This window comes from Coturnix japonica, chromosome 5, assembly GCF_054131305.1.
Source record: "Coturnix japonica strain WE chromosome 5, WE-NBRP24, whole genome shotgun sequence".
In the NCBI taxonomy this organism is placed as follows: Eukaryota; Metazoa; Chordata; class Aves; order Galliformes; family Phasianidae; genus Coturnix; species Coturnix japonica.
Genome location: NC_140667.1, coordinates 12,664,336 through 12,689,328, shown reverse-complemented (window position 1 = coordinate 12,689,328; position 24,993 = coordinate 12,664,336). Strand labels below are relative to the sequence as shown.

Sequence of the window (24,993 nt, the reverse complement as noted above, 5' to 3'; positions counted from 1 at the left end):
TCAATTTGGAATCTTGTAATTAAGCACACACACAAAAAATGCAGATGGGTCTCCTCGGAACTTCGTCTCAGTTACATTTTCTTTTTAAAGGTGCAAAAAAAAAAAAAAAAAAAAAAAAAAGTTATAAAAATAAGAAAAGTTACCAATGAAAAAGAAAGGAAGAAAAAAAAAAAGAAGTTGGGTGGGAATGAGGCAAAAAAGTTACATCCCTCAACATTTCTCCCCATTTGTTTTTGCTTTCACTTTATTGTCAAGAAAGACATGGAATGGACTCTTCTTCTTGAGAGAAAAAAAAAAAAAACACACAAAAAAAATTAAAAGTTAACTTCATATCCTTTTTCCCTCTTGCTCTTTCTTTTGTCTTCTAGTGTTGGCACTGGGGATGTCACACAGCGCCTGGCAACAAGAAGTTCAAGTGCCCAACGGTCCCTTCGTAAGTACAAGGCTTGAAAAATACTGGGTGCACGAGGGAAACGAAACAGGCCTGGGAAACAAAACAACCCTCCCCCCCACCCCAAAAGGAGGACGCTGCACACGGCTGCTGCCATCCCCTCCTTGCTTGTGTCAGTTGTTTGGTTGGGGCCGGAGCGGCGTGATGGTGCCTGCCGCCCCGCTCCTCGGCTCGGGGACGGAGGGGCTCAGGGGGGCCGAGTCTCGCCAGTCTCTCCCCAGGAGATCATAAATCGAGCCGGCTGGTCACAGTTCATTCCTGGGGGCCGGTTGCTTCAGGGGATGCCTGCGACGCCGGGGGCCGCTGGCTGGGCAAGGAGATGAGGGGACGATGCATCGCCCTGGCTTCCTCAGCTGCTTGCAGCCCCTCTGCCTGCCACCGGTACCGGCGGGCGCGCAGGATGCCAGGCACCTCCCGCTGCAGCCGCTGAGAACTCTTCTTCTGCCACACGTTGTACTTGGAGTACTTGGCGTGAGATGGCTTCTGGAAGCTCTCCTGGGGAAGGGAGAACAACACAGCGTCAATACAAGGTGGGATACCAGCACCGCCCTGGGGCTTCCTCTACCCATTGCTGGTTGCCTGTGTTACAGGTTCTATTGAGTCCCCAGCACAAGGAGGTCGTGGACAGAGAAGGGCCACAAGAATTATTAGCAAGCTGGAACACCTCTCCTATGGGGAAAGGTGGGGAGAGTTGAGGTTGTTGAGCCTGGAAAAGGCTCCAGGGAGACTTTGCTACAGCTTTGTAGTATATGCTAAAGCTGGAGGAAAGCTTTTTACCAGGGCCTGTAGGGACAGGCCAAGGGGCAATGGTTTTATGCTGAAGGAAACTGCACATAAGGAGGAGCTTTTCCACAGCAAGGTGGTGAGATGCTTGGGACAGGCTGTCCAGAGGAGCAATGTGTTCCCGCCCTCTGAAGGCATTCAAGACCATGCTGGATGGGCCTTTGGGCAACCTGATCTAAGAGGGGGATCTGTCCCTGCCCATGGCAGAGGGATGGACTGGATAATCACGAGGGGGCCCTTCCAACTCAAACTGTTCTATGATTCAATGGTTAGAAGTTTGTTTTCTGCAATTTCTTTGATTCCTCAACAGCTATAAACACTTCAAGGCTCTGCACACTGCCTTGGCCACAGAAGCAGCAGATCATAGAGCCAGCAGCAGTCCTTCCCCACTGATGGCCTCCCTTTTCTCCTCTTTCTTGCTTCAGGCAGCTAGCATCCCGAGTGCAGCCCTACCTTGTTGAGGGCTGGGAGGCCCACGAGGGAGGTGGCAGAGAGGTCACGCTCTGACTTGACGGACTTGGCACAGTAGGTTTCCAGCAGAGCCAGGTCACAGCTCCGAAAGCAGCACTCCTCCACAATGCCACGGTTGATCCTCCTGTTATTTCGTCCCACTGGTCTACCTGTAGGGGCAGAGGCCTGAGCATTAGCCATCAATGTAGACCATAGCTTCGTCACCCTTTACCCATTGCTCCCAAAGCACTCATCTCCTTTGACATATGCCTGCAAAATGCCTGAGTTTCCCATGATGACTTTCCTAGACAAACACTCTCAATGCTGACGGGGTTCCTGGTGTGTGCATGACACTAATTAAAGGCACTTTCTATTGCTGTAATTTACTCCCTTCCTATTGCTCCTTAGCAAGCCCAGAGCGGGCAGCAGTCCGGATGCAGACGCCGCACCGATTACCACAAATGTCTGTGATGTTGATCCTGGCAAGAGAGTTTTATTAGAAAGAAGCAGCGCGGCACTGCGGCTGCCAACCTCCCTCTGCCGTGTTGACGCTTGGGCAGGTGAAGCGAACCAACGCCGCTAAATTTTACCAGATGGGATAGCTTGTAGACAGCTGCAGAAAGAATACAGGCCCATGACGGCATGCCAAGAATAGCTATTAAACTTAATCTTTTAATAAGGGTTCCTCTCCTGTTTCTTCCTGAAGAAGGATGCAAAAACCAGTGTCCAGTGCAGCAACAACCAAGCGCATCTCATGTCAGTATTTAAGTACAGCCAAAACACTCCAGAAGGAAGGCTCAGATCAGCTTCATTTTGTTCCTTTCCCTCTTGAAAGAAAATCAATAGGTAAATTTGGATTTTGGGTTCAAAACAAATGTAGTTGGGAACAGCAACTTCCAAAATGTATAACGGTCCCAAACCAGACAGTTTTCTCTGGACCTTCATACACTGTGCCAAGGCAAAGGGCTGAAGTGGAGAGGACCAGTGCCCACACTGGAGCAGAAGCCAGGATCAGTGGAGTTGCAAACGAGACCCAGGAACCACAGCCCAGCTGGGGGAATGCTTCCTTGACCCTGTGTACAACCCATGATCCCTCCATGTGCTCCACATGAAGGCACTCAAGACTTCAGGCTTTGGCTTGCAAGGTGTTGACTGATTTCCTCATGGGGAACTCCATCTGGATGGCCACCCAAAGTGCCCCAGGACAAGATGCAAAGCCAAAACATATTCTACGTGTGCAATGCAAGCACACATTCAGTACAGCCCTATGTGTATAGCACCAGCATGCAAAACACACCATGACCTTACCTCAACACAAACTCTGCAAAAGCAAAGCCCCTGGCAGCACAGCACCTGCTATCTGTCAAATTCAGCCCTCGCTCCATTTGCAGTGAGCCCTCTGCTCTGCTTTGGAGCATCACCACCCTGTACTGAGGTCACGAAAGCAAACGCAGTATCGGGTGCATCGCAATAAAGCAACTGACTCATACCGTGCAGCCCACCCTTGGCAGTCATTTAAATGCTTGATTTTCCACATTCTTCCCCATTCCACTTCTCATTTTGGCAATTATCTCTCCTTTTTCTTTTTTCATTTTATTTTATTTTTAACTCTTTATTTTTACTACTTCTCTGGAAAACTTTCAGATGCAACCTTTAGCCAGCTACATAGGAAGGTGAGAAGGATGGTTCCATCTCAGCAAAGGCTCAATGATGGAAGCACTGCTGGGAGTGCTTCTGTTTTTCTATCTTTAAAATGCTCATTGCCAGCTAGCATGCTAGGTTGGGCCATCCCTTGCAGTGCAGGTGGATGAGTTGGGTGCCCACTGCCATACACGTGACTCCAGGGCAGGCAATCTGGGTGGCAGTGTCTAGAAGAGAGGGGGGAAGGTAGACAACCCAAGGCCATGTGCATGTATTCTTCACACACGTATGCCCACCGTAGATGTCATTGCAGGGACTCTTACAGGTCCCTTCCAGCTCAAATAATTTGATGAATCTATATATATGCTGTATGTATATGATACATATGAATCAAAACCAATGCAACCACCCCACACCAAGGGCACTGTTTGGGAGAACCAGCCCTGGGCTATCGGCACCCCTTGTTTTGCCTACCCATGGACATGTCCCTTGCCCTTCAGCATTGCCCTTGCTCTGTTGCATAAAGTTCCTACATGCCATTCCCCTTGCTGGCACTGCTGCCAGCATCCCTGCAAGGGCTTGGGGGGGCACATCTCCCATTACATAATAGTCCGTACCCATCGAGCCAAATGCCAACCCCATCCTCTATGGGAACGCTGCTGCAGAGGAAAAAACTAGGCAAACATAACAAACAGGGATTTGGCCTCAGAAAGCACCTGGAGATAATAACCCAGGGGAAAAGATGCCAGCATATTTCTAGTTAACAGTGATATTGCTGCTGACCTGGATTGGGGAAAGAGTTTTGTTCCATAGCACAATTTACGCACTGACTAAAGGTTGAATTCCTTGGCTTTCACCCACCAGCAGCATCTCACTTGAGCATCACTGCCAAAGCCAGGACACGGCAAAGCAGAGGGTGAAGCATTTCTCCTCCTCCGCTCCCCATCCACTTCCCATTTCTGCAATTACTGCCTTCCCCTAAGACATCGTGCTTCCTCCTGGCCTTCTCAGGGGGCTTGGGAAGCAGATGTGCTCCTTGAAAAACTGCTCCACCAAAAATCTCTGCCTGCTGGTGCCCTTTGGCATCACACTATCCTGAAGGAGGCACCGAGCATCCTGGTGGGAATTGGTGAGCACTCCAATAGGGATGGTCAAGCATCCTGATGGGACTTGCTGAGCATCCTGGCAGTGCTCCTGTGACACCCCAGGGGTGGGGGCACCCAGTGGGATAGGAGGGTCCCTGGGTAGTGGTACCAAGGCATGTCCTCACCTTCTGTTCCCCTCTCCTCCGGTCCATCAGGCGGCAAGCCGTGTGGAAGGGGACTTTGGGTGCAAACAGTCCCCACACCCCTGACGCAGGAATGTCGGGAGCAACAAGGGGGCCTTTGTGCAGTGCCGTCCCCGTCCCAGTGCCCCCAGCCTGGCCCTCCCCTAGCCCCGGCACTGCGCTTTCCCCCCTGCTTTTTCCTAGTATTATTCGGAGGAGCGGCGGCACGCAAGAATGTGCCCCGTCAGCATAAGCAGCCGCAAAGAGCTAAATTCTTATCAGCTGTTGGAAAGGAGGAAACAGGAGCTGTTGTTTACAGAGAAGTCGGACGCCTCTCCCCCCACAGCCCCTTCTCCCTTCACTGCCGATGGTGCATGACAACAGATTTGCCGCAGAGACTTCCTCTTGCCCTTTTTTTATCTTTTTTTTTTTTTTTTTTTCCCCTATTTCTTTTTTTCCATGCTCAGCATCCATCCCCATGGCTGTGCCATAGGTCAAAATCACCTTGCCGGCACCTGCAAGCCTTTTGAGACATCCACAGGGATTGCTGCAGAAAAGGGAGAGCAACGCAGTGCCTGCAGCTGAGGGCTCCAGCCTCCTTGGAGCTGTTCCTTTGCAGACCCGGTGCTTGGTGGCCATGGGTCTCAGGTGCAACCGGGAATGTGGCAAGGGCTTGCCATGGGACCAGTGGCACTCATCCCCAAGGGTGTGCCATGCAAAGTGTTGTCTCTTTCACAAACAAGTCACATAAAACAGCTACCTCAAGACTTAAAGGTCTAAGTAGTAAAAGCCTTACAGTGGGGTGCCAATAGTGCTGAAACACTCAACATTATGGGATCTGGTAGGCAGTTTCAACATCCTGAGCCCCAAGCATCAGCCCTCATGTTATTTTCAAGGGCATCTGGCAGCTGGGTTCATGCTCTGTGCTAATGGACAGACAGGCATCTCCATCATCAGGGTGCACCCTCCTCAGGCTACGCTGTGTACTTCCTCACCCTGGAATACCAGGGGTGCAAAACACTGCAGACACACTGCATCCAAATGCAAACTGCTGCATCTTGGGATAGGGAAACTACACCTTAGCTTAAATCACTGCTGCAGCAGAAAATCAGCAGCAGATTTGCATGCTATTTCCACTTTTCTCAGGATTACCAAGCAGCTGCTTGAAGCAAGCCCTTTCCAGCATGCAGAGCCACCTATACTTGTGAGACAAGGCCATCAAAGACATCTACCACATGTATGAAACACACTGTTGGCACAGGTTTGTCCTCAGGTTGCACTTCTCATGCCAGCAGCAAATAGAGAATTGGTCAGGACAATCCCAACCTCAGTTTTAAAGACATAAACCAGGACTGTGAAACATAAATATGCCCTTATAGAGTCTATGTAGTGGGGATGACATTTGCTAGGAGAGGTCAGGAATGAAGATTAATATGGGCAAAAGAATTAATGTCTTCACTAGACCAACTGATGGAGCTAGAGGGAAGAAAGAGGTGGGCTGGGGATGACCAAGACTATCATCGAGTAGAGCTGGTGACAAATGTACATTCACTGCAGCCTTGACGGATGCTGAAGAGATGAAAATATGGGACTGGGGGGTCTCCTTCATCCCCCAGTGCTTGAGTTCTCCAGAAACATTTAACAAGAAGAAGGAAGGAGGCAGGTGAAAAAAGAAGAGCAAGAATCCCTTTGTGAGCACCAGACTGGTCACTTGGCGCAAAGCTATGTTTCTGCCTTCAAAAGTGTTTTTATTTTGGACTGAGAGGATGGGTTATTCGAGGTGAAAGGAGGTCAGTTTGTCTGTAAAACAAAAGCCCCATTCCCTTTCATCCCCAGAGAGGGGGAGGAAAGAAGAGAAGCAAGGGGGAGGGAGGTGGATACTCCTCTATAGAGAGAGGAAGAGGGAGCACCTCTATAGAGAGAGTGGGATGGGAGCTTGCCATGGATATGGAAGGTGAAACCCAGTCCCCTCACCCAATTGTGGCTTAGTAGTAGGAGAAAAGTGGGTGATGAGGAGAGGAAGGACAGTTATAGTGCAAACCCCTAGCTGGGCTCAGAGATAAAGGAACGGTGTTCCCAGAAACATTACATCACCAGAACAAAACCATCACCTGCAGGGCCTGGCTAGAAGGAAAGCCACCTGCAATGCCACCACCTGTGGGAAGTGACAGGCCGAAACCCAGTGGTAGCTGAACCATTCAGCCTGTCCCTGCACAGCCTATGGACGGAGTAACCTTCAGCCAACTGCAGTCCAGCCTGGTTAGGTATATGGTTGTATTGGAAATGTGAAGTCATGCCAAGAAGCAATGATGGAACACCTGGTGGGAAGGCACAGCCAACCCAGGGGAGCTCAGGTGCATGTAATGTACCTGAGTGACTAGAAGTGATGAAGCCAGGATCCACCCCTTCTCAGACCTCATTTAAGGGTTGGCAGTGGAGGTAAGAGGATCTTGCTGGAGATCCCTTCTTACCTGAGTCTCTCTGAAGGTAAGCAGATTCTTTCTTTTGTTTCAATGTCTATGTCTGTTGCATTTGAGTGAGTTCTTACTTGCTGCAGCCTGGGACCTTACTATTCTGCTGTCATTGCTGCTCTTTCCATTGTGTTACAAGGGTCTTTATCAAAGCTGGTGGCATCTTGCTCCCTGTAAATGCTAGATTGGTAATAGAGGGAGTATGGCTCTCAAGATCACTATATAAAAAGCAACTCACTACATTACTCAAGAGTGATTATATATTATTGTAATGTAAGTTTCTCCAAAGCAGAGGCAATGATGATGTCAGGTGCAGCTGCTACTTGCATTGTTTTCCCTGCTGCTTTGCCTTGCATCTATCCTGTAGTATATCATGGAGTTCAGTCAACAGTGGGTTGCAGGACATGGGCTCTTGCCTCTCCCATGCAAGGAGAAAACTATAACATTACCAGAAGGCATCACACCTAAGGCATCCTCATCTGCTCATGTATTATAAACATCCATCACCTAATTCCTCCTCATCTACTAGTTGAGCTCCTGCGCTGCTAATACCTGTGGTCCAAGCCTCAAAAACACACTCAAGGAAAGCACGTTCCAGGCAACACCCCTGAAGACCCCTGCACTCTCTGGACAACAGCAACACTGCAGATTTGGCATTGGCTATGCTGTTTAGAAGGTCAGACATCAGTGATGACAGCAAGAAGGCCACCTGGGAGAGAGGTGGGAGCAGCTCAAAACTAGTGGATGTATCCAAGCAGAGCATGCCTGGTTTTAAAAGCAAGCCAGAATCCCAGCTCAGCGGGGATCCTCATTATTTTGAAGACCTACCCACATCAGCAGTGAACCAACCTCTCTTATCACCAATGCTCAGCCATATCTGAGCATGGAACACAGGAGCTAGCTTTCCCATTGGACTATCCCTCAGCTCATCACTCTTCTCGCTCCTCTTCTCACCATGCACAATATCTCCTTAAAAAGCACTGGGGTGGAGAACTCATCCTTTCCAACCCAACCCGATTCCACATGCATCATCTTGGCATAGCATGAGGTGGGTACTGAGCATCCTGTAAGTACATACTACTTACTGAAGTAGAAGCCCCTGTCCCCGCAGACGAACTGCAACGTGTCCACCAGCTCCCCACCACAGAGGGTCTCTGCCGTGCCGTACGCCGCAGCTGAATCCAAAGCGTAGGCCAGGAAGGCCAGCAGTAGCAACAGCATCTGCCTGGCTGCACACATCCTCTGCACCTGGGGAAAGAAGCCATGTGTTAGATGGAAGGCTGGCATGTCCTACCTGAGCACATGCTTCACCAAAGCTAAAATGAATGAATTTTCTGCCTGCTTTTGGTGAAAGCTGGCTTTGGCTGGGAAAATAGTGGCCTTCTCCCCATGCATACAGAAGGCACTACTCAGGCAACCACAGGGCTGATTGCACAAGCTGTGTTTACTGGTGAGGATCGGAACCGGAGAGACACACCATAGAAGTAGAGTGGTCCATTGGGGTATCAGCGTGAGGATGCTGCCACAGCACTGCATGATGCAACATCTGCATGCTCTCCCTCAGCGATGAGCATCACTGCATTTATACAGCCAGATAACCACAGTGGCCAAGAGGACAGCAAAAAACTAAGAGGGGAGTTGTATCAGAACTGCATTCACCCATACCGGCTGCTAAAACTCAAGCAGAGCATCCCCTCTCCTCACTGATGCTCAGCCAAGGCCCTGGGTTTCACCTCCCATTTTCATCACCATAGCATCTGAGCAACTCGAGAATAATATCAGTTAATGAATATTACCTCACCCCCACGGGATGCTCAGAGATGGAGCCGAAGCCTGGGATAGATTAAATGACTCACCCAAGGTCACAGGGGAAGTCTGCAGCACAGCCAGGAAATTAGCCCAGCTCCCCTGGGGCCCTGCTGCGGCCCTGCCAGCAATAAAGCCACCCTTGCCACCAAATGCTATGAGCACAGAACTCCAGTAGTGTCAAAATGAAGCCATGGTCCCAAGTCTTAAGCTCTCCAAAGTAGTGGAGACTGTCATCACAGCACCAACTGCACTGCTTGAGTCATGGCAGCATCAGCAACACAGTCCCCTCCCAAAAAGCCTGTGGTTATCCCATGCTGGTTTTGTTCTTTTTCTGTCTCTCTTTTTCCTTTATTTTAATGTATGTGTGATGCTCAAACTACTCCCTGCCCCCCAGCTAGGCACTGCAGGGATGTGCCTGGACTCCACTACCTCATCTCCTTCCCCTTTCTAGTAATGCCCCTGCTATGGTGAGGATTCATTAGGGTGCATCATCTGCAGCAAGACTGCTTTGGCCCCAGCACCCCCTAGCTCAAGCTTTTTGTAAGCAGGGTGATATCTGATGCCAAGGAGACCCGATATGTTCTGCTCCTTTGCAAAACACTAACTACTGCAAAACTTGTGCTGCAGGTGCAAGCCTTGCCCGCCTTCTGCTCTTACTGGTTGCCCAAGCCTTAAATGCCAACCAAGAAGCCACCCTCTTGCTATCTATGTGGGACGAAGCCATGAGGATAGTGATGGACCCAGTGCTGACACCACACTAAAGGAGAATCGGCATAAGCCCTTCCTTCTCAGTTCAACTATTGGGTACTCGGTGCTGTGCCTCCACAGCCCCCTTGGGGCATGAGTGTGAAGACCTCTGAGCTTTTCATGCGTATACATCTTCCATCCCGATGGCTTATGCTCTGTCCAGCATCAGGAGTCAAAGCCTTTTGAGCCTTCATATTTATTGCAAAGCCTCTCCCATGCAACGGGTAATGGGAACAGTGTGGTGTTGGAGTTTTCCTGAAGGTTAAGGTCCCTGCAATGCTAAAAGAGATGCTACATAGATCCAAGTTTCATCCTTGTAAGTTGAATCAGTCATACTGACTGCCATCCCTCAGTAAGTGCACAGAGGAATGTCATGCATCTCTGCATACAATTTCAACCAGGACAGCAGGCTCCTGTTCCTCCCCTTGTCCACAGTGGCGCATCTGGGACCAGGAAACTGCCCTGGACACGCAGTGATACACCCACTTTGTGTTTGGGCACCTCTCTGCAGCCCTGTGACAGACAGGTCACACCGGTGGTGGCACAGCTATGGAGAGGCTTCCCTTGGAGCAGCACCAGTGTGATGGGAGTGAGTCCAAAGCAGATCTGCAGTGGAACTGCCCTCCTGCCTGAAGCTGCCTGAAGGATTTACTTTGCTGTGCTATCTGCTGGAGAGTCAACTGTGGTCCAGCTGCTGGGGAATCAGAAGCCAAGAGGCCACAGTGTGCTCAAAAGGCCCAGTTGCCAAATCTCAGAGGAAGGTTCAGGCATCTCTCGCATCCAGGCTTGAGCTGAGCCAAACAAACCATGGTGCCTCTCTCTTGGGCAACATCTCCCAAAAAACGGATACTGAACCTCCTGTCTGACCTAATTCCTTCTTCAGTCTGGCCTTCGTTACAATTTAATATGAACAGAACAATGTAGGAGGGAATTGACAGATGGCCCAGTCTGCAGAACTTGGACAGCAAAAATTAAAAATAAAATATCTTGCTCTTTGTGGAGCATCTAAAATGGCAAAAAGTTTTCAGTCTAAACCCAATGGTGTGTTCAGGGTGGGGAGAAAAGCAACATTTTGCATCTTATCTTCCATTGCCCTTCCAAAAAAGCAGGAAGATTGGACGTCTTTCTGCTGCAGAAGATACCCAACGTTTGTACAGGAAGCAACACCCAGAGCATCTCCATCCTAGCATGCAGCTGGAGACACAGCATCCCTCGCATACTGAAGTGTGTGCACAGGGCCATACAGGTTTTGCCTACAAATGTGAGATGGATTATCTTACTGCTGTGAGTGGATAGGGGGATGTGATGCATGGCATAGATGTCCCTCAGAGAGCAGAGTGCTTAGCTGGATTAGGGCACAGCTCTCTAAGGGCAAGAAGTGGGCACACATCTACTATCATCATGTCACACCAGGGCCCCCAGCTCTGCCCACAGGCACAGTGATGCCCTCAAGAGCCAAAGAGCAAGGGCCAGCATGGAGAGGGAGGTGCCTTGGCAGGCAGAAAGCAGCTGGGGCAGATGGGGTGGAGGAGCTGCCCATGGTACCCAATGCAGAGGAGCCCATGTGCTGTGTCTTGGTCTGGAGCATCCCAGGTCCCTCTTGCTGCCTGAGCCACGTGCACCTGAGGTTTCCCAAATCCTTATGCCTAGAGCCCCCAGGCTGCAAAAGCTTCTTTCTAAAGGAGAAAGGGTATAATCGCAGCTTGAAAGAGGCAAAATTTTCAACCACTGGGGCAGATAAAACCCGCCTAGGCTAGAGGGTTTTGCTGCTCAGCTTTTATCACTGGGATTGAAAAAATAAATAATAAATTGAAAAACCCCACACAACTCACCATTCTTGGCACCTGGCTCGTATGACACTTATATGGCTGAGGTTGGCAATGCCGCCTCTATTTTTAGCCATTGCTTTTTTGTCTTCTTGACTTGTCCCCATCAGCAGCCCCGTGCTGGGGGTCACCTTTCTGTGCCCGTGCCCCATAGGCAGCACTGCCAGAGCTGCAGAAAAATCAGGCTCTGAAAGGTGAATGGGGTATTCAGTACCATTTACTCACCCCGCTGGGGAGTATTGCACAAATGTTGGTATGCGGCCCAGAAACGTTTGATTTATGGCATGAAAAAAAGGAAATGCAATCTTGCTTAACTCTTCTAAAGACAGCTGGCAGGACCCGGGGAAGGGATTTAAGTCCATTTTAGTAGCCTCACTTAACTTCTTTCTTTATTGTTCTTCTCTCCTTTCTGCCTCCACGTCGAAAACCTGGAGCGTATCAGGGAAAGTTAACAGCAAGTTAAGCTGTTAAATCAGAAATTGTGGTGACTGGAGTTTACTGGCAACTGATATTCCCACAACACGTTGAACTTGCTTTATGTCTTGGCACAGACAACTTAACCCTTTCGGAGCCACACCATGGCCCCCACACAGATTCCTTCCCCTATCCCTCCTGATCCCCTCATTCTACTTCTCCCTGCCCCAACAGCCTCAAAAAGCAGAGCCAAGCCGGAGAGGAGCGGGAGGTCAGCTCCGGGACACAGGCGGGATAGGGTGGGCCACTTCCAGCACTCGTATGCGATTCTGGAGCTGCACCAGCGCCTCAGTTCCTCTAAAAATAAGACCTCACCTGCTGTGTTTGCTTTATTTTAAAAAAGAAAAGATGTACAGAAGTGCTTTTCCTTGCGAGGCCAGCTCCAAAGCCTATAGGAATCAATGGAAAGCCACGCACCAACACCTCTGAGTGTCTCGGTCAAAGCAGCAGCTCCATGGGCAGGCTGCAAAAAGGATCACCTGTCAGAAAGGGCCCCGGGACACACACGCAGCCGTCTTTGGGCTCTCCAATTTCATGCGGCGGTGGGAGGGGACCCGCGGTGTCAAATCTTTTATCCCTTAATGAATTTTCACAGGAGCTGGGATAGCCCCTTTGAAAGGCTGAGTGAACTTGTGTGGGTGTTGACACCGCCAAGCGAGATTTACAGCTCTGACCCGTTCACCCCCACCGAAATTGTCAAGTTGGGTCCAAAACAGTTCAGCAGAGCTCAAATCAGAAGTGTCAGTCAGTTTTATTCCTCCAGATGTCCTTAGCACAAAGTCACCCCTACAAAACCCATGACCCAGGCTCCTAAGCTCCGCTGTAAATCACGCTAGGAGGAGGAGAAACCAACCCAACACGCTGAGCCCTGCGGAGCGAAAGAAGAAACCGCACACGCAAACTGACAACAAATAAAAACAAAGAAAGCCAGGCCTGGGCCCTCCCAAGATGAGCTGGGAAGAGATTGTGGGTTTCCCATGGGAGGGTGGAAGGCAGCGCTGCTCTCCAGGTGCCCGCCCCAACCTGACTGTCACAGCGCACCATGGCCACATCTGGTACGGTTGTGCAGAATCTGTGTTTCCTCATGTGCCCCAATTCCCCACTGCTCAATGGTGTGCTAAAACCCTTCCAAGTTGCTCTCTTAAAACAATTACTGTAGGGAAAAGCAATTGGGAGGGAAAAAATAATAATAATAAAAAAAAATCACACAAAGTCGAGGGCTCCATGCCAACCATTAACTCTCACTCCATTTTGGCTTCGCTCTCTTGTTTTTCCTCTCCGTATTTTTATCCCTCCGAGACCGAACGCACCGCGCTGTTTTTCGGAAGAGTTTAGCGATCTCCCCCGCTTTCGGAGCCGCGGAACGGCCCGTCCCTTCCCCGCGCCGCCCCGTCTCCCCGCTTCCAAAATCGCGCAGCGCAGCGCCGGGGGGCCGCGCAGCGCCGCGACCTCGCATAGCCCCGGCCCCGCGGCCAGCCCAGCCCACGCACGATCGCGGCTGCCCGCACACGCGCTCTCCTGCCGGCCGCCCCCCACGCGGGACCGCCCCCCGCGAGCGAAGGGGCGCGCAAAGGGCGCGCAAAGGGCGCGCAGCGCTCCCGCCGCCGTCGTCCCCCCTCCAGGTGCGCGGCGTCCGCGGGGCCGCGCTCAAAACAACCCAAGCGTCGGGGAGGACGCGGGCAGGCGCACCCTCGGGGCTGCCCCGCACCCCCGCAGCGCGGCTCGCAAGTCGGCGGCGGGCAGCGCGGCGCGGGCCGGCTCTCGGGGTCCCTCTAGTGACACGCGTGGGGACGGCGGGCGGGCGGGCGGCGGAGCCGGCGCGGCTCGGATCGGCTCGGCATGGCACGGCACCGGCATCTCGGTACCGGCATCGCGGCACCGCGCGGTGCTGCCCGGTTCGGCGCGGCGCTGGCCCGGCGCGGCACGGCACGGCTCGGCGCGGCGCTTACCTTGGCGCTGCCGCTGCCGCTCTCAACTTCTGTCGGCGGCGGGCCGGGGAGGAAGGCAGGCTGCCGGCAGCGCTCATCCGTGTGTGCCCCGGCGCTTGCCATGCTGCTGTCCGGCCCTGGCAGCGATCGCGGCTCTGGCTCGCCTTCCCCGCTCCCTGGCTCTCTCTCCTCGCTTTGCCTTTTGGTATGTCAAGTCCCTGTTTGATTTGGTCTGGAGGATGTTATTTTGTTACGATCAGGTATTTTGTTATTCTAGAGAGCAGGCGAGCGCTTTCCTTTTTCTTTCTTTCTCCTTCTCTTTCTTTCTTTTTTCCCTCCTTTTTTTTTTTTTTTTTTTTTTTCTTTCTCCTTTTTTCCTCTCTCTCTCTCTTTTTTCTTTCTTTTTTTTTTTTTCCTCCTGGTTTTCCCCCCTTTTCCTTTTTTTCCTCCTCTTTCTCTCCTCCTGCCTTGACTGCCCCTTGGGTGGCTCTCACTTTTTGGTTGTTGTGGTGTTTATTGACTGCGTCCCCTGGCTGGGGCGGAGGGGCCGGCTGCCTGCTGCCCGCTGCTCCCGGCTGGCTGCCCCACGAGCGAGGAGACGGGCAAGGCGCTCTAGCTGCCCCCCTTTTATACCCCCCCAATGGGCATGCTCTGACTTCCCCAGTGAGCACCAGCCCGGCCACGCAGCCAATAATGTTGCAGAGCGATCCCTCCCTCTTTCTCCCTCCCTTCTTCGTAACCCTGCGAAGTCCAGCTCGGGGAGCGACGGGAAGTTTCAAGCCGCAGGCTCTCCCCGCCCGGGAGAGGGCTGTAGCCCACCCCTGCCGGCCGCTGGGTGGGCTGGGGGCCGCGCATCCTCTGACTCCCCCGGCAGGTGAGGACGGGCGGCTGGGGGCTAAGTCCCCAACCCCTGCCCGAGGTGCTGGGCCGTCTCTCCCTACCCTCCAGGGAACCGAAACCGCTGTGGGGAGATCGGAAGCAGCGGGATCTGTCCGTACCAGCCCTGCTTTTGGGTCCCGCTCTGACCGCACGGAGGGCACAGGTGGCTGTGCCATCCATCCTGCTCTGTGCCAGCCCCACAGCATCTGCGTGGCAGTTGCGGGCATGCAGGGGTGCTGGAGCACAGCTCTCCAGGTTCACACCGGTGCCCTGCCCCGTGTTATACACCCTTGTGTTGGCAGATGCACGCCTCGCTTTGGCTGCACACATCTTTAGGGATAGCATGGATGCCCGTGCTGCGTGGGGACGTTTGGATTTGGCATCCCACAGCACCTCCTGACAGCAGCGTCTGCTCTCTGGGCTGCCCCTGCTACACACCAGCTCGTGCAAGCAATTGCTTTCAAGCCAAAAGGACTTTTCCAAGGCTTTGCCATGAAGCAGCGTGTGATCTGAATTCACCCCCGTTGCAACCGCCGCTCCACCACCAGAGCTGCACGGCGATCACACCAGGCTGCGTTGTGCACGGCTCACCTCCCCAAAACCTGCCCTGCTGGGTATTGGCTGCCCTAGGGGTTGGCTGCAAAGACCCTACTTGCTTTCCACCAGCATCAAAAGCAAAGTCCCGGAGCATTCACATCCTAGGAACCGCATGGGTGGCTGTCAGCTCGCAGGGATGCGCAGCTCGAGTTGTAGTGCAAAGCATGCACTCACCCACAGCAGGCAGGGGCAGAGCTGCCAGCGTTGCGCTGCGGGCTACACATCACAGGTGGTGCTCACCGTAGGCAGTGGCACGAAGGGGTGAGGGCTCAGCAAATCTCACTAACACTTGCTGAGAAAACTCTTTTTAAAACTAAATGTTCACGTTTGTAGGGTGTTTTTTTTTCTTTTGAGAACAGAAAACTCGGTGCCTCTCTGAACAGCTGGAATTGCCATAAACATGCCGAGGAAAATGTAAGGCTTGGGTAGGACCAATCCCTTCCTGTTGAGCTTTGGAGGTCCTCCCCTGCCCAGCATCCTTCTCTTCTGCAGGCTGTCCCCTGGGTTGTGTCACTGTGCATTGTGCCCAGCAGACTCCCTGGTGTTGCGTGGTGAGCAGCCAGCACACATGGGAGAGGAGCGTGATGCTGGGAAAGCACTTGTGTGCATAGCGTGCTCCAATGTGGGCATTAGATCTTAGCTCCTAGTGTGAAGAATTGGTCTGGCTGTCGAAGAGAAGGGCTCTTGAGAAGTCCCACTGGCATCTTCTCCACAAAGAGGCATCTTCACTGATGCCCACCTTTGGCTGTAGGAGTTTCTCTGAAATGCCCAGGACTTAGAACATCCGTACCACGGGTCCTCCCTTTCTACTCATCTCCTTGAGGAAGATCAAGCACCTCTCCCCGCTGCAAGCAAAACTCCATCAAAGGGAAGGACTCAGCCTTGGCAGGGGGCTGTAAGCTCCTGTTAATAGCTGAAGGAGTCCGCTCCCTTCCCTTCCCCCAGCCCAGCGCAAGGACCTCCTGAAAGGAGACAAAAGAAAGCTTGGAGGGGGTTAATCTCCCTGAGAAAAACAAGTGATTTTCCAGTAAACAACTGCAATAGCAAACAATGGGGGTGAAAAATAGCGATCATAAAAAAGTCCGCTCTGAGGGGGGAAGAGGTGACCCAATAAGAGGTGTCCTTCTGGCTGTGGGGACAAACAAGGCAGCCTTTCCGTGCAGCTTCGGCGGCAGCAGCAAAATGCACCCCACAAGTTGCCGACTTGGGTCTACTTGGGCTTGTGCCTTTTGATCTTTTAATTGCTTCTTAGTTATCCTTCAGTGCAAATAAATAGTGCATTGTGTCAAGAAAGAGGAGGGGGGCGGGGAAGGAAAGAAAGAGACACAAAAGAAAGAGCTGTCGCCCAGAAGAGAAAAGGAACAGGTTCTTTCCCCCACCTTTAAAGGAGTGAATATATCTGTATTTAGGGGGGCGAAGGGGGAGAAGGGGATGGGATTAGAAATCAAAGCGAAATAGGAGAGAAGCGCATTAAGCCTCGGGCATCCTTACAGTAGGAAGGAGAGAGGGAGGTGGTAAAACCCTCAGGGAGTTTATACCGTGAGTTATGAGAGGATCCACGAGTGTAATATTGTTAAAGGTCAGCCCAAACCTAATTTAAACTAGGGATGTGTGACCTCCGCCCTTCATTTAATACAGTCATAAGGAACATTACACTGCAGATAGCTGGAACAATAGCTGCCTCCACCCCAAACTCCAGCCCCTGGCATTGCCTGACAGCAGGGCCTGAGCTGGAGGAGGACAAGGAGAGCCGAGGGCATGGCTGGACCTGCAGCAGAGAGAGGCAGAGATAGAGAAAGACGGGAGGAACACAGATTCCACCCCCCAGCATCATAGGAAGCTTCTGGGTTCCACCTGAATCCATTGATATGTCCAAGGGATGCCCATCTGCAAAGCCCCCAATAGCACTGACCGTCAGAGCCCACCCAAGCAGATCTGGGTGGCCACTTACACATTGTCAAGGGCCTCGAACTTTCCAGGGATGGAGGTAAGAACAGGAAAGCAGGGGCCAGGCCAGACCTTGCAAGCAGAGATGGGGGAAGTCACCCAATCCCAGCTGAACCAAGGCGTCCATTGATGCTCTTTGGTTTATTTTCCAGTGAGCAGGAAGGGGATTTCTTGACATTTGAGTTGCATGGTTGATGCTCGGTGCCTGCAGCATTATGAAAGTACCCCTTTTTGTAAATCATCTCATATTCACATTTGTCAGTGGTGAGGACAGCTGGGAGAAATCAGGCTATGCTACTGACATGAGACCACAGGAGGGTGGGGATGATTCCTGAGTTGGCATCTCCTGTCCTTGAAGACTAGCAGAAAATGTCATCACAAGACAGAATGGACAGTGATCAGAATGAGTCTTAAATGCAACCATTTAATGGCAGAGAAGTAATCTTAGTTGGCCCAGAGTGTTTTTCAGTGGCTTTAAGAAAGTGATACCTTCTGTTTTGTACAGCCCAGGAGACTGGCAATAACACGGTGTCCTTGTGTGCTGCTAAAATATATTGATCTTGGGGCAACTGGAACTGTTCTAACAGGAGAGATTCATTGGCGACAGGGGATGTGATATATGTAAGGTCCCTGCATGAAATTGAAGTCAAGGAACTTGGAATGGGAGAAATAATTCACCTGGGGCCCATGGTCAGCAAGGAGCAAACAAGAGTAGATGCCAAGAGGGTCTGTTCAGGTCTCCTTGTGTCTGCTGCTGAGTTGTTATATGGGCAGGGTCATCTTTTTGGCATGTTCAGGGGGAAAAGAGACTCTTGGAGCAAATCCTGCCCTGTTCTGCTGATGCCTTGGGGCACTCATTGTACTCGAGTGTTGCTAGCAGATGCACCCTAAGGACCTGGATGCTGCTGAACATTGCAAAACTGAAGTTCTTCAGAGGTATATTATTGCATTGTGCCAGAAGAATTTGTGACAGCAGTTTAACTGGATAGGTGTTTCCACCCCTGTTTATATGGAGGACAAACTTGCATTTCTTCAGACTGGACAGACTTGGTATTTCTGTAGCATCTTTTAAAACTCAAGGCACTGTGTGTAGCATGTCCAAAGCCAGGAGGCTGAGGGCTGGGTACACTAGAGGGTCAGGTCATCCCAGGGAGAGAGGGCTGTATCTCCTCTCTCCCCACCTTCTGTGGAAGGGAAAGCATCCCTTGGTCATCTGCCAAAGTGGACACCTAAAAGGGATTTCTGAGAAGGGTGGGATAGGGTAGACAAGGAAGAATGCTTCCTCCCTCCTCTGTTTTGTTGTTGTTGGGTTTTATTGTTTTTTTGTTTTTTTGCAGAGGGAGCCTGGAAAGCTCCAAGTTTTGTCTGATTATTCATGTAAAAAATGTTCAACAAATACAGTAGCAGGAGTATAGGTCTGTGGGTCTGTGCCTGCTAAGCACAGCTACGCACATCACAATTTCCTGCTCCCCCCACACCCCCCTTTTTTTTTAAGAAAACATTTCCATGGAAAGGCTCACAGGAATGTCATAGAGGAAGAAGTACAAGCTTCTTGAAGGACCAATAAGAGCTCCAGCAGGCACAACTGGTTCTTCCAAGCTCTGGGAGATGAGGTTGGCTCTTCACAACATTGTGCAAATAAGGGGAATTATTCTGGAGCAAGTCCACATGCTGCCCATGCACTGACTGTGCTTTGGTACAGGTCTTTAGATCTTCTCCTTGCCCCCCTGAAGCCTTCCAGCTCTGCCACCGCCTCCCAACCAGTTCAGCTCACGAATTTCAGACGTGCTTTAAAGGTGCATACTTGCAGCGCCCCTTTACTTCTCCTCAGAGACTGATGCATCGTAGAGAATATATGTGGGGCCCTTATTGAGTGTGGAGAGGTGGAGTGATGCAGTTACATCTCTGTTGTGTAATTAATGGCCTTGAAAAAAAAAAAACCCAGCCTGTTGGCTAAGCCCGAATACCTCTGAGGGGTTCAGGAATCTCAGCTATGTATCTTTCAGGCATTTCTTCCTCTTTTTTTTTTTTTTTCTTTTCTTTTTTTTTCCCCTCACATTGCTGCTGTGCCTCAGTGTGGGTCTTTGTTTGCAGCTCACATTGTCTTGGGGCAGAGCATTGGGTTGGAAGGTTCTCAGGGCCAGGGCTTCCCGCATTGGGGATCCCCATGACCACCTCTGCTTGCCAGCCCCAACTGGGGTCCCCCCATCACTCTTTCAGGGCAAGGGGCTTTGTGATGGGAGAAATGGATTGGAGATGCAGTGAAGATCCCAGAAGAAGGAAGGGCGTGGGGCCATGATCCCATGGGCAGGTGGCTGTGGATACAGGGAAAAGAAGCAAGGAGGTTGTGCATGTTTCACATAATCCATGCACAGCATTCCTCTGCCACAGGTATGGGCAAGTCACTCATTTTCCCTGTGTTTTGCATCCTCATCCATAGGTTAGGCATAAGAATACATCTTTTCCCCTTTGCCTTGCTTCCTTAGGGACTGGGACCGACCTTTGCTGGAACTGAGCCTACTGATACCTACAGCTGGAAGCAGTCACATGGGACTTTGCAGTAGGGTTCCCATTGCAGGCAACATGGGGACACATGTCCCAGAACACATTGCCCATGCCAAGGGTGACAGACAACCTCACAGGTGAGCAGGAGATGTGCACTAAATGGGGTAGGTGATTTGTTTTCTGGCTCAACCAAAACATTCACAGTCATAACCCAGGAGGGGAGGCAACAGCTCTTGGCAAACAAATTTACACTAAGTGCACTTCCCTGGAAATGTTTATACTCTACTGCTGAGAAATGTGGCGATAGAGCAGCACGGCGCCGGCGGAGCAGAGGATGCTGTGTTGAGCCAGCTCCCAGGCAGGGTGGGCTTAGGGAGGAAGGAAAGGTGGCGGTGGTGGTGTCACCATCCCCACCTACCAGAGGATGTTCACCTCAGGACAGAGGGGTGAGGGACAGCAGTGCACCCTCTAAAGGTCGGAAGTGTGTAGGGATGGTTTGGGGAGAGCTGGGGTGAGCTTCTGGGACATGATAACCATTGGTACCACGCATACTCAAAAGCCTCACCTCTGTGGTCTCCTGTTGGCCATTTGAGCTTCAAGGAGTGGTCTGTAGATGGGGTTGGGATCTCCAGGTAGTATTACAGTGCAAATAGGTATGGTGTGATCCTGTGTGATAGGGAAAGCTTTTTCATGGTGCTGGTTGCATTCCAGCACGGAGGAAAGGTCTGTGGACAGAAACGCAAGGGCTTTGTAGATGTCCCAGTGCTCCTGACTCAGGAAACTTTACAGGGTGCCTACCCTAAGCTAATTGCTAATTACTAGGCAAGTAACCCCCACAAAAATATACATATAGATTTTAAAAAGAGCACATAGTGGGCTCACATAGCACGTGTGTGCACGCATGTATTTTTGTGCTGAGGGGGTAGAGAGTTCTTGGCTAAGTAGGTAGAGCCAAATGGCAGGTGACTCAAATGCTACCCCTATTTCTGTCCCCATTTCAGTGATGCCACTCGGGGTGACTCACTTGCTGTCTCCACATCTCTTCATCAGCTGAAGACAACTCCTACTGGGATACACCGATCCTGGTGTGCTTCAGCATCTGGAAGATCCTAAGAGGAATGACACAGTGATGGGAAGCACAGGCACAATCCTGAACATCTCCATACCTGCTATGGGGCATAAGCCCAAGAGAGAGCTGGGGAAGGTCTAAAGAGGTTTCTATTCCCTTTGTATGTTTATGGCAGGCAGACTCTGAACAGGGTGGACTTTGCTTGCTGTCAGCATCAGAGGTGCTAATCCCATGTGCCGGCAGCCTGAGTGTGTGTGTGGCCGGTGTGTTCCCAGCCCTCCACGAAGCCCTGAAATCAATGGGCAAAGGGTTAATTGAGCTCCCGAGGCAGGTGGGAGCACAGGTCAGGCTGAGTGATATCGCAGACATGTTATTTGAAAAGCTAAGAAATTGTGGAATTCCTCACCTAATCCAACTTCCCCACAGTTTAAAGAAAACTGCAGTGCAAGATATGTCTACGTCTGAAGGAGACCCCCCCCCTTCCCCACGAGCCTTCCCCTGTGTGCTCAATATGTGCATATATGGAGCTCATGCTGCAAGCCACCCCACATCCTGCTGGGCTTTCAGCCACCAGGATCTCTTCTGGAAAAGCCCATGAGATGCAGCAGCACCATGGGGAGCCAGGTCCTCCGCTCCAGCTCAGCAGCCCAAGGAGCTGAGCAGCTGTATTGCTTTTGTATTTAATCAAAGCTGGTTTTAGCTGAAAGAAAAAAAAAAAAAAAAAGAAAGTGGGGTGTGAGGCTTTAATCTGGAAAGTTTTACAAATGGAAAAAGGCAATGACTAAGAAGACTTCCAGAAAAGTTTAGGCTTTTTTCTCCCCCACAAAATTTCCTATCGGTTCTTCATAAAAAAAATATTTTACAGGGTTCTGTTGGAAAAAGTGTTGCTTGCAAAAGGCAGGTGTTGGCAAAGGAGCCGAACCTCTGCCTGGCAAGTCTTGGTCCTCCCCTGACCATGGTGGCCCTTTTCCAACCTGAACCATCCCAGCAGCACTGTGGGCTGCAAGAAAATAAATGTGTTTTCTTGGAGAGTGGACAGGCAGCCTGATTGCTGCAGCTTGCTGGAGTGATGGTGGGACCAAGGTGTCCTCCTCCATTGGCTCCTGGGAGGCTCTGTGATGTCTTCAGCTTCATGGAACGCAATCAGTAGCTCAGTGATAATTTCTGGTTAGAGAAACATGCGCAGTAAAGAGTGAGAGGGTCAACTGGTTTCCCTCAAAGGGATGGAGTGGTGAGCTCACACTGGGAGTGATTGGAGGGCCCCTGGATATTTCACACCTCACATTTAAGGTGTAGGCAGCCCTCAGCCCATCCCCTTGCTGGCATGTCTCTGCAGAGCTGCTGGGAAGTGGCTGGAGGTCTAAATGTTGCTCAGCCCCTCAAAGAATGACTTAATGCCTCAAACCATTAGAGCTGAGGGTGATTCATCCGTTCATCTTTATGAGGTTCATCCATTCCAGTGAGGTTCATCCATCCCTCACCAAAAGCTGTGTCAGGATATATATGGCCAGGATGGAGGAGGAAGGTCCCCAGACCTCCTGGCACCATGTTAGCTGGAAAATAGTTAAAACACTTGCACAAAAAACTTTTGGTGAGACAATACAAATATCAGTGGAAATCAGTTGCCTCTTGCAGACCCCAGATCAGGACATCCCAGTTATGAGAGGTGGGTGCACTGAGCCTCTGTGGGACCGTGAATACATGAACGTGATTAATGATTAGCAAGTGGACTGGGTGATCTTCAGAGATCCCATCCAACCTCCAAGATTATGTGCTTCTGTGAATATATTCACGGCAATTGCATCCCCATTGCTAACCTGCCTCTAATTTATTTCTTCCAGGTGGGTTTTGTGCTGTGTTTTCCAAATCCAGCAGGTAGACCTTGGCAAACGAGAAGATTTTTTATGTTTTTGGCCTGGAAGTGAATTGTTTGGAATTTTTTAAGATTTTTGTATTATTATTTTTAGTTTTCATTAAAAGCAACCATTTCAAGCATGTACGGATCACACGGGTGTTTTATAGTCAAAACAATCACAGTAACTGCAAGAGGTGCCAGACTGGAACAACCCCTTCTGCAGTAATCTAATCAAAAGGAAAGAAGAAAAAAAGAGATAGATTGAATTCCATTGTCTTTGCGTGTTATATAAGGAAAGAGAGAAAAATCTAGCAACGGATAGCAGGCATCCCCTACAAGGGAGTCTTAGAGAAACTGACTTACAGATGTGTCACCATTAGGCGATGATTTGCCTGAATCACTGGAGTGTTTCAAGAGCTCCCATCCCAAATCCTGCTGAGATCCAATCCCAGGTCCTGCCCCAAACCATGCCTGTGCTGGGGAGGGCAGTGTTCCCAGGGGTCCCCCCTGCACCAATGCAACTAGGGGCACAGACCTGTCTCTGGTGTATGATGCCCATTTTACAGCTGTTTTCTCCCACCCCGTGCTGCCTCGGAGACCCACTTGAAAGCAGCAGCAGCAGCACTGTTGGGGTATATAAAGTGGAAGATGAGTCACTCAAAGCCTTTTCTCACTTTTGAGATGCTCTTCCACACTCAGATAGGGAGCAATCCCCCACGGAAGGGAGGTGGAATACGTGGGACAGATTTTATTTAATCTAAACAACTGGCTTGGGATGTTGGTGCTTGGTTTTGAAGTGAAGTGATTCTAAAGCTAAGATTTTCTGGGTGTTACTCTGTCAGCTTCTGGTCTCAGGAGTGGAAACAGCTAAAAGCAGAAGCCTTGATCTTCGGCAATTGCTTTGAAGGATTTGTTCTGGCTTTTCTGCAGTTCACAGGAAGGAGAGAGCCCAAACCTGGCTGTCCCAGGGAAGGAGGCAGGAGATGGCAACACTGGGCAGAAGTCAGCTGCTGCAATGAGGTTTGCTGCAGGAACTCCATTAGTGTGAGCATGAGCATGGCACAAGTCCTGATACCCACATCTCCACTGGGCTATCTGAAGAAGAGGTTCTTTAGCCATCAGACACAGCCCAAGCAAGACTTGCAAGGCAGTCTTTGTTACAGAGACACAGCATTATAGCCAAGGGAGAGGTGTCACCTCAGAGCTGTCACTACTATGGAGATCATGGAGATCTCCTTCTGCCCCACTAAGCCATTATGTGTTCAATGCCCAGCCTGCAGGTGTTGGCACTTGTCATTCCCAGCTTGCTGTAAATGAAGCAGTCTTGTGTTTTGGAATTATCCATGCCACAAGTGATCACAATTTCTCCTCTCAGATCTTATGTTAAGTGGCTATAAGGTGGAAATGCCCATCATTGGGTCAAGATATTACCATCTAAAAGACAGGAGCAGGGATCAACACTTGATGTAGCTGTGTGAAGCAGAAAGTATCTTCTGCTGATAGTGAGCACAGGTAACAGTAGGAGTGATTTCAGTGATGAAAGGGCCATAGAATTTGCCACAGCTGCTGCCAGAACAAGCATCTAATGCTGTTGTGAGCAATCAGCTCCCATTTAAAAGGCTCTGTGCAAGCAATGCAAGTCTCCTGTGTCAACAGCTGAACCATTCTACTGGTAGGTGTTTCTTGCTCGTTGAAAAGCCTTTCTATTGCAGTGAGTCTGACTTTGGTTTCTGGCTCCCATCATGTATTTGGCTGCTGTGTACCACAAGGAGCTTTCTCTCATCTGTTTCCTCTGGAGTAACATCTCTCCTAGTCTTATTGTTTTTAATCACGTTGCAGTGAGATGCCTTATTTCCTGGCAGCAAGGTAGGTTTCAGGCAGGTGAGGTCATCCCTGCTGCTCCTTTTTGCTTCTTTCTCAGTTCCCTTTCATCCTTGATGTACTTTGCATTAAGCATGTGGCTCATTGTTTTTTATCAGGCTTTGCAAGTGGTGTTAATCTGCCCAAGGCTGTGCTCATTTAACTGGAACATGCACAGTGTCTGCAGGAAATGCCCCCAGACACAGAGTGATGAGATCTTCCCCTGCTCTCAGGGCTTTGCTCTTCCAGTGTTTTGAGACATATTTATCTGATCCACATCAGCATCCCCTCGTGGGCTTGACCTAGCTCAATCCCACAGATACCTGGCTTTGTTACATGGCTCTCTAGTCACTGATCTGCACAGAGACAAGTTTCCAAATTACCTGTTTTTCCTTGAGGAAATTTCATTTAAGCACCTGGGGGATCAGACTGGT

General features: G+C 50.6%; 1 protein-coding gene and 2 long non-coding RNA genes across 4 annotated transcripts; 2 read left to right on the top strand and 1 right to left on the bottom strand.

Moving 5' to 3' along the window:
- Positions 1–14,451, bottom strand: IGF2 (insulin like growth factor 2). The gene is made up of 4 exons (XM_015863842.3): positions 13,869–14,451; positions 8,149–8,311; positions 1,688–1,854; positions 1–946 (listed from the first exon to the last, which is right to left on the bottom strand). Exons 1-4 carry the CDS (start codon positions 13,968–13,970, stop codon positions 704–706), a joined length of 675 nt encoding a protein of 224 aa, XP_015719328.2. The 5' UTR covers positions 13,971–14,451; the 3' UTR covers positions 1–703.
- LOC107314542 (uncharacterized) lies at positions 849–3,173 on the top strand. The gene is made up of 2 exons (XR_001555493.3): positions 849–981; positions 1,660–3,173. It is a non-coding gene; the product is annotated as an uncharacterized LOC107314542 (long non-coding RNA).
- A 5,036-nt stretch (positions 14,452–19,487) lies between the features above and the next one.
- Positions 19,488–22,839, top strand: LOC107314541 (uncharacterized). 2 transcript variants are annotated; one of them, XR_001555492.3, is made up of 4 exons: positions 19,488–19,661; positions 19,757–19,912; positions 20,777–20,989; positions 22,686–22,839. It is a non-coding gene; the product is annotated as an uncharacterized LOC107314541 (long non-coding RNA). The 2 variants fall into 2 exon arrangements; XR_014947036.1 differs by having other exon boundaries at positions 19,491–19,661; positions 20,777–20,979.
- The last annotated feature ends 2,154 nt before the right edge of the window (positions 22,840–24,993 follow it).

What these genes read in the sequence shown, in the direction of transcription:
- IGF2 (XM_015863842.3), bottom strand. Translation starts at nt 13,970, where the DNA reads ATGGCAAGCGCCGGGGCACACACGGATGAGCGCTGCCGGCAGCCTGCC. An exon ending in GGACAGGGGCTTCTACTTCA is followed by an intron (nt 1,855 to 8,148) that starts GTAAGTAGTATG and finishes CTGCCCCTACAG; the next exon opens with GTAGACCAGTGGGACGAAAT. An exon ending in GCCTCCCAGCCCTCAACAAG is followed by an intron (nt 947 to 1,687) that starts GTAGGGCTGCAC and finishes TCCCTTCCCCAG; the next exon opens with GAGAGCTTCCAGAAGCCATC.